This window comes from Euphorbia lathyris, chromosome 10 (genome assembly GCF_963576675.1).
Source record: "Euphorbia lathyris chromosome 10, ddEupLath1.1, whole genome shotgun sequence".
NCBI classification, from domain to species: domain Eukaryota; kingdom Viridiplantae; phylum Streptophyta; class Magnoliopsida; order Malpighiales; family Euphorbiaceae; genus Euphorbia; species Euphorbia lathyris.
The window spans coordinates 62,734,132-62,742,322 of NC_088919.1; the positions used below are offsets into that span (position 1 = coordinate 62,734,132).

Here is an 8,191-nt window from a genome sequence, read left to right on the forward strand (position 1 = left end):
ATATTAAGTTACTAATCTATTGATTCCTTTAACAGAATCAATCTAGATTTCAAGTTCTTTCTAAATGCCTAATCAGGCACACACACTGAAACTTTAGGTATGGATTCAATCCATACCTAAACTTTCTAGGCATTAAAGCAACATTTCTACAACTTTTTGCACATAAAAGGGCAATATTGTCAACAAATGATTTTCCTCAAACTACAATAAGCTTTCCTCTGGGTTTAATGCATTATTGGTCACTGAACTTACACGGTTATCTCAAAATGGTCACTCAACTTCAATTTGTCTCAATAAAATCACTCAACTTTGAGTTTTGTCTCAATTAAATCACTATAACGATTTTAATGATTAAAAAGCATCAGAATGATGACATAAGTGATACGTCAATATGAGACAACTCATATTTCTAACCGAAATGACACATAACATCCACATATGCGTCACATGGTTATCACGTGTCGATTATTAAGTCATTATAACGATTTTAATGATTAAAAATCATCGGAATGATGACATAAGTGATTCGTCAATATGAGACAACTCATATTTCTAACCGAAATTACACATGACATCCACATATGTGCCACATGGCTATCACGTGTCGATTATTTTTATGGAAAAAAAACTAAAATTTAGTTTTTTTTTCATAAAAATACCCGACATGTGGCTGTCACATTTCGTTCCGATGAGAGATTTGAGTTAACTCATGTTGACGTGTCATTCATGTCATTATTTTAATGCGTTTTGACCACTAAAATCGACGGAGTGACCTAATTGAGACAAAACTCAAAGTTGAGTCACCATTTTGAGACAACCGTGTAAATTCAATGACCAATGGTGCGTTTAACCCTCTACACATGTGCTAAACCATTCAACCATACCTGGTGCCATGCCAAGAGCCTCAACAGAATGCCTTTTTATTTTAAAAGCAAAAAATAATTGTCACTCCAAATAAATACATCTATTGAAGTGCTTTTCTTACAGTCTGCAAAGTGTATATATATATATATATATATATATACACATATGTGTGTGTATGTAACACTAACAATTTGTGTAAACCTGGTCACAAGATTGCTTATTGAAGAGCATAAGTTGCTCTCAGATATTCAACAATGTCTGCACTTTCAAACATTTCAACCCCAGTATTTGGATCTTCTAAATATGGCACCTGTAGATCATTATGACAACAAAAAATGATACTGCCCTGATAGTGCTTGAAAGTTGAATGCCCTATATTTTTTTTCAGTTAATGAAGTATGAAGTACCTGAAAATGTCCTGTTTTTTGATATAATATCTGTCGTTTTGAGCTGCCGCGAGCACAACTATAAGCAAAAACAGAGAAAATTTGTGAAAACTGTATCAGATTGTATGCTCGTAAATCGAACTGTAGGACAGACGCTCCATTACATGCCAAGCTACAAATTGGAAAGGAAAAAAAAGGAACAATTTTCATGCACCAAAGCGAACAGATTGTCGTAATTACTGCAATTATGATATCCGTAATTGATATGCAGATGGAACTGAAAATGAGAATTCTTTCTGCTTTCCTAGTAGGATGATAGTTGCTCCATTTGATTATGTTAAAGGGTAAATTACATTCATGACTTTTGAACTATAGCGCTACTAACATTAAGGTCTTAAACTTCATTTCGTGAATTGAAAATCCTTGAGTTTTACATTACTGTAACATTAAAGTCCAAATCAACAAAAATCAGTTAAAAATTAACGGAATAATGAGTGTAAATTAGGTATTTGACCATAGTTTTTGTTAAAGAAAGAGTTAATGACGTAATCAAACTTGTCCAACTCATCATTTCGTTATATATATATATATATATATTTTTTTTTTTTTTTTTTTTTTTGCGGATTTTTGTTGATTAGGACTTCAATGTTAGGCTATATTCTTTTTTACTGAAATTAAGTAAACTGAACTTATCTCTACTGACACTAAAATAATAATTTAAGTCCTTTAAAAATAGCAATAATTAAAACAAAAAGCTTATAAAAATGGTTCTACCATAGTTTAAAAAGGCGATCGCCGCTGTCGCCCCAGGCGAGAGGCGACAGAGGCGATCACCCCACCGCCTTCCAGAATGGAAGGCGACTTACCTTCAAGAGGCGATCGCCTCACCCTCTCAGGCGAGAGGCGGTCTGAGGCAAGAGGCGATCGCCTCTTGCAGGTGAGGCATTAAGTCAGCCTTTTCTTTAAAAAAAAAACCTAATTTATATTAAAACCAAAAAGACAACAGAACAGCCCGATAAAATTAAAGAGAGACACAGACACCCCCCAAAAACTCCAACGGCTCTCTCTTCTTCTCCTCCACCACCGAGTTTCTGCTTCCCACAGCTCCCTTGTAGAATTTTATCTGACTTGTGATTGTAACTTGAGCAGACAAATTAGGTTCTAAGGTGTTTCTATACAATCAAGTAAACCTTTTTGGACAACTTTATTGGAGGAGAACCTAGGGTTATAAAATAAAGATGAGTTAAGATAACGTGCAGCTGCAAAAAGAGGACTATGGAACTCCTCTTGCCAAACATGATCAATAATCTTCAAGTACGCTAGGTAGATGCTTGATATTATGCTATTTTGATTTAAGAATTAGCACTTTATGATTTAAGAATTAGCACTTTATGAAAAAGGAACTAAAAGAGTAGCTCTGTTGCCCGTACGGCCAAAACTTATCCCTAACCAGAAGGAAGTAATGTATGGACTTTACCTGCGCACAATGTGTGGTAACTCCAACTCAACAAGTGCCTCACGGACAAGTTTGCAGAATGGGGAACCCTGAAGGAAAAATTAAGTTAAAGTCTGTACACGAGGCAAATATCAGATCCTGGAACTGTTGTCCTTTAGATTGCACTCCGGAACAGAACTAGCTTGAGAAATTACTAAAATTCAACCAATTATACACACCTCATATGACCATATTTCAAGTGGTTTGGGCGGTATTCTTGAAGGAGTATAAGATGATCCCTGCTTAAAACCAAACATAAGACATTTGTTGAGTTATAGTTGAAAAATTGTGGCGATTTAGTATAAACAATAAGGGTTAATTTCAAATAAATGCCCTATGGTTTGTAGTTTCAATTTTTTTTGCAGATTGTACATGTGGTTGGCAAAAATTTCATTTTCCCAAATTTGCCGACAACGACCTCAAAATGTAAATTTTCAAGAATTAAAGTTGTTTAGTATCATATTTACTATGTAACCACATTTTTTGACCTCAAACCTAAAAAGTTGTAGAATTAAAGTTGACCACATTTTTTGACCTTAAACCTAAAAAGTTGAAGAATTAATTTAATTCTTGCCAATTTTCATTTTGACGTCGTTATTAGCCAAATTTGGGAAAATGAAAATTTTGCCACCGATCTCCAAAAAATGTGAAACCACAAGGTTTTATTTGAAATTAACCCAAACATTAATGCGTACTTTTGAATTGTTAATCTACAAAGAGTTGAAGTTTGATCATATCAAATTGGTACAAATAAAATGCATATGCAAAGAGCTTAAGTTTCGGATGATAAAAGGATTAAACAGTTAATCAGCAAATTCTGAACCAGCATTACCTTTCCTGCACGACCGATCATCGCAAATCCCGCAGTCAAAGTCTACAATGACCAAAAGTCGTTATACAAAGAAAAAATATATCTTCAAACTTACATTCTGTAAAATGATATGGAAAAGTAGATTAGATTCAAATACTGACCGTCAAAAGACCAAGCGACAAAGTCAAAGGAACAGTCCCATCACCTAAACAAAATAAATTGTGTTATAGAGTACAGAATAGTTATACATAATAATTGAAAAAGAAATAAAATAATGAATCCAATTAATAAAAAGCATGTCACTTTAGAGAAACACACCATATGTGTTAACCAGATACTTAATTATGTCATCGGATTCATACATTGCAGTTCCTGTATTTGGATCTACCTGCACAAAGAACAAAACTTTGAATTCGATTTCCGGTCAAAATCAACTTGAAAACACACTAAACAATGTAAACTACCATGTCTTTCTGGATGTTGTTTGAAAGATAAGTTAAAGTTTGTGTGGTTGTATTGAGTGATAAACTCTTGACCAGCCCTAAATGTTGAAAGAACGTGGAACAGGAAAATGAATGCCGTAGTTTTATGATGAGTCAGATAAACTCAGCAGGCTGAAAAGCACTATACGTTGTTCCATTTCACAAGCTATATCTAGGGCTGTCAATTTCTGACAGGACAACACAATTTACAGAGCCAACTGCTTGACACGATTATTATTTTTGTTGCATTTATTTCATATATAACCATTTGAAACATACACATCATATAACATGACTATGACACGACAAATAGCATAGCCATAGCCTTGCCACATTAAAGTTTTGAAAACAATTCCACCTGTAATCGGATTTGTATTTTTATATTTTCTTATTTGTTAATACACAGATTATTTTATTATCGCAATTAAAATATGTATTATTCTATGTAAAAATAATAATTTAAATTATTTTAGTACTGAAAAATATGTATATTTGTGACATATATCATCTAAAATATGTCAACAATAACATTTAAACAATAATATCATTTAAACAACTCAAACAACTAAATAACTAATATAATTCATCGAAAACTATGAAACAGTGTACTTAAAGTGTTAAACCATATCATGGAAACAAATAGTGAACACAATTAGACAAAAGTATATGAAAATAATAAACACAATTTACCCAAAACCATACCACAATGTTCAAAGGAGAATTATAATAAAGAAAGAAAAAAGCGTTTTTTGTTTTGACTGCACCCACACAGCGTCTAGGTGGACCCTAGGTGGCCCAGGCACTACCTAAGCGGCCAAAAAACGGACAGTGGACCAAAAAACGCCTAGAGTGTCTAGGCAGGAAAAATCGGAACGGATTCCCGATTTTGCTAGGCGGTCCAGGCGCCCTTGTTTTTTAACATTGGTTGGGTTGCAGAGGTCTATTTAGAAAAGGCTTGTGAGTATTATGCTATCTATCCATAATCCTACAAGGCTTGTGATTCTAATAGTAATCTTTAATATTGCATTTGCAAAATGGAAAACTAATTTGAACTAGACTACAGATGAACTTGCCTTCGCATATATAAACCTATTTGGCTATGTAATCAACAACTGAAAAAGGAGGAGAATAATAAAAAGAGTGATGCCAAACCATGTAAGGGAACTGCCTTTTTCCTCCCATCTGAATAGCCTTGGGACGGAAAGTGCGACCATTCACAGGGCAAGGATAAAATAGAACATCAATATCCAAAATCGCAACAATTTCTCTAACCTACACATAGAATATGAAATTAGACATTAGGCACCATGCATGCCAAGTTGAAAAAATCTAAAGAAATCTTGAGTCTTAGATAATTTCAAATTACCTTCCGGCAAAATGGACAGCTGAATTTTGCAGGCAGTCAATGAATATCCATATACAGAGAAAAAAAAAAGTTAAGAAATTTGAGAGATATTCATGAAAATTACAGAAAAGATACACATTCGAGATCAAAGAGGAAAAATAGAAGGGAAAGCATACAATATGATAGGGACACAATTACCCTTCAAACTCGTATAGCTCTATAGGCTTTTCTGGGCGTGCACCAACTTTTGAGGTCTCTTTCACTTTATAACCTATAACAGTGCTGATGAAATTTTAATATCACCACAAAATGAATCCTTAGGAAAATGCTACTTCAATAGAATTGCTCAAAATACTTGCATGTCAATTTGGGGCTGCAAATTGATACTCTACTTTTGGTATTTTAACTGAATTACAATTATGAACGCTCAATGAACATGAATGCTTAATTGCAACTTTGAATAATGACAACAAGTTAGGGAATTTGATAGCTACCAGCTACTCCAAGAGCATATTGATCAGGTGGAATCTCATCTTTGGAAACGAGAGATGCTGAGTACCTGCCGGAATACAATTCAAATACAAGGAAATTTAGAAACCCAACCAATGGATGCTGCAATATTCAGATAATATAATATGATGAGACTTGATATTTCAGCATTAATTTATGTGTCAATGATTCTTCTAATCAAGTTTGCTTTCATTTCTCTGATTCCTCAGTCTTTGTTTCCTTTTAAGCACATTTAGTTTTCTTAATTCTTAAACAACTTAAAATAGGAGAAACCGTGAACCAACACACATGAGAAGCAGGAAGACAAATGAAAACAAAATTAACCTGAAAAAGAAGTTCAAATGAATTAAAGAGAAGTAACCTTTAGTGACTATTATTAAAACCATGGATACACCATCAAAGGACTCATTCCCATGGAATCAAGTTAACTTCCCAATCATTTCATCCAATCCTTATCCCTTCACAAGCCAATTATCTCCTTAAAACAGTATACTGCTCCGATTGAATGTGAAAAATACATACATTGTATGCTTGAGATTCTTAAGTTCTCCAATTTTTAGCCTGCATCTCCATTTTGATTCCTTGTATAAAAAAAAAAGGGCGGCCCGGTCGCATTACGCGTCCCCGCTGAGCGAGGGTCCGGGGAGGGGTCCCACCACAAGGGTGTATTGGGGGCAAGCCTTCCCTTGCCAATTTAATTGGCAAGAGGCCGCTCCTAAGACTCGAACCCGTGACCTCTGGTCACACGGCAACAACGTTTTACCGTTGCGCCAAGGCTCGCCCTCATTTTGATTCCTTGTATAATGACATAAATTGTCCAAAAGAATGTTTCCCATGTTTTGTAATTAAATCCACCATTTAGCAACATCTTGATTTCAATAAAAGAAAACTTCATAGTCTAGCTTATTAATTGTTTAAATTCCCAACCATTTCATTCAATCCTTATCCCTTCACAAGCCAATTGTCTCCTTAAAACCGTATACTGCTTCGATTGAATGTGAAAAATGCATACATAGTAATGAAATCCACCATTTAGCAACATCTTGATTTCAATAAAAGAAAAATTCATGGTCTAGCTTACTAATTGTTTTATTTGGAACTAAATCATGTTTATGTTTTCTACCAATTGAATACATTTCTCTCCACCTCTAATGTACTCCCATTTTGAGCCCTCAAAATGCACAATCTGCTAATCAGAGAGCCTCAAATCACAGAATCACTCAATGAATTTGACATTCTAAGGATTAGAAGATACATTTCTACATTCGACATGCTAATTGCATTGTAAACAACTTCTATTAAGTAACAATTAAAAACTTCAAATTACAAAGAACAACTCCATATGAATTATGAACATAGGAAATTCAATTGACTTCTAAAAATATCAATTATGTGCATTAATCTCTAGCTACTATGAAGCATGACATAATGTTCTCGAATTCAGTGATTTATATACCAGAAAACCTTGAAAGTTCGACAGTAAAAATCAGTAAACCACAAATATAACAAAACAAAAGATCATACCCGGAAACGAAAACACCAGTCCCCAACCGGAAAAACAAGGCGAGGGAAGCACCAAGAACATCAAAAATCTGGCCGGACTTCACCCCGAATACCTGAGGTTTCGGTGGCTTGAAATTGGGCGGGGCACTGAACGTAGCCTCCAGGTTCTGGTCTCCATTAGCGGCAGTGCTAGTTGAAGTAGAAGAGAGCGGAGTCTCTGAGGTAGCTCTAATGACGGAAATTGGTCTTTTGGATAATTTCGTATTGCTCGGAATTGGTCGGAGAATAGACGGCCGGGGGATATTGAGGACTCCGGCCATGGATTTTTCCGGCAAAAAAATAGGAATATGGGAATGAGGAAGCGAAGTGTTCCAGAGTAGACTGGTAATTTAGTTAGGGCCGCTCATTTCCGAACTTCCATTTTCTTCGTGAAACACACAGAGTTGACAAGTAAGATATTTTTGTCATCTTCTTGGAAACGAAATATCTTAAATTAAGGGTCAAATTGGTCCTAAATTTGATGGCAAAGATCAATTTAGCCCAAATCAAAATTTATGTATCAATTCCATCCTTAAGTTGTCAAATTTATTGACCCGAATACCATTAATTTTAAAAGTAAAAAATTATAAAACTTGTACAATTGTCAAAAAAAAAAAAAAAAAAATTATGAGTTGGTACCTAAACTTTGATTTTAACTAAATTGATCCGAACTACTATATATATTTTAACCCTTAATTCATATCTTAGTAAATTCTTTTAAAAAATCTTATTAAATGGGTAAATTACAATCATGGC

The 8,191-nt window shown here is 34.4% G+C and overlaps 1 protein-coding gene across 1 annotated transcript; it reads right to left on the minus strand.

The window, feature by feature from the left end:
- Positions 1-898: 898 nt before the first annotated feature.
- Positions 899-7,837, minus strand: LOC136209761 (uncharacterized). The gene is made up of 12 exons (XM_066001343.1): positions 7,418-7,837; positions 5,878-5,942; positions 5,582-5,654; positions 5,405-5,423; positions 5,191-5,310; positions 3,875-3,944; positions 3,718-3,761; positions 3,578-3,619; positions 2,925-2,984; positions 2,728-2,795; positions 1,272-1,329; positions 899-1,174 (listed from the first exon to the last, which is right to left on the minus strand). Exons 1-12 carry the CDS (start codon positions 7,714-7,716, stop codon positions 1,082-1,084), a joined length of 1,011 nt encoding a protein of 336 aa, XP_065857415.1. The 5' UTR covers positions 7,717-7,837; the 3' UTR covers positions 899-1,081.
- Positions 7,838-8,191: the final 354 nt, after the last annotated feature.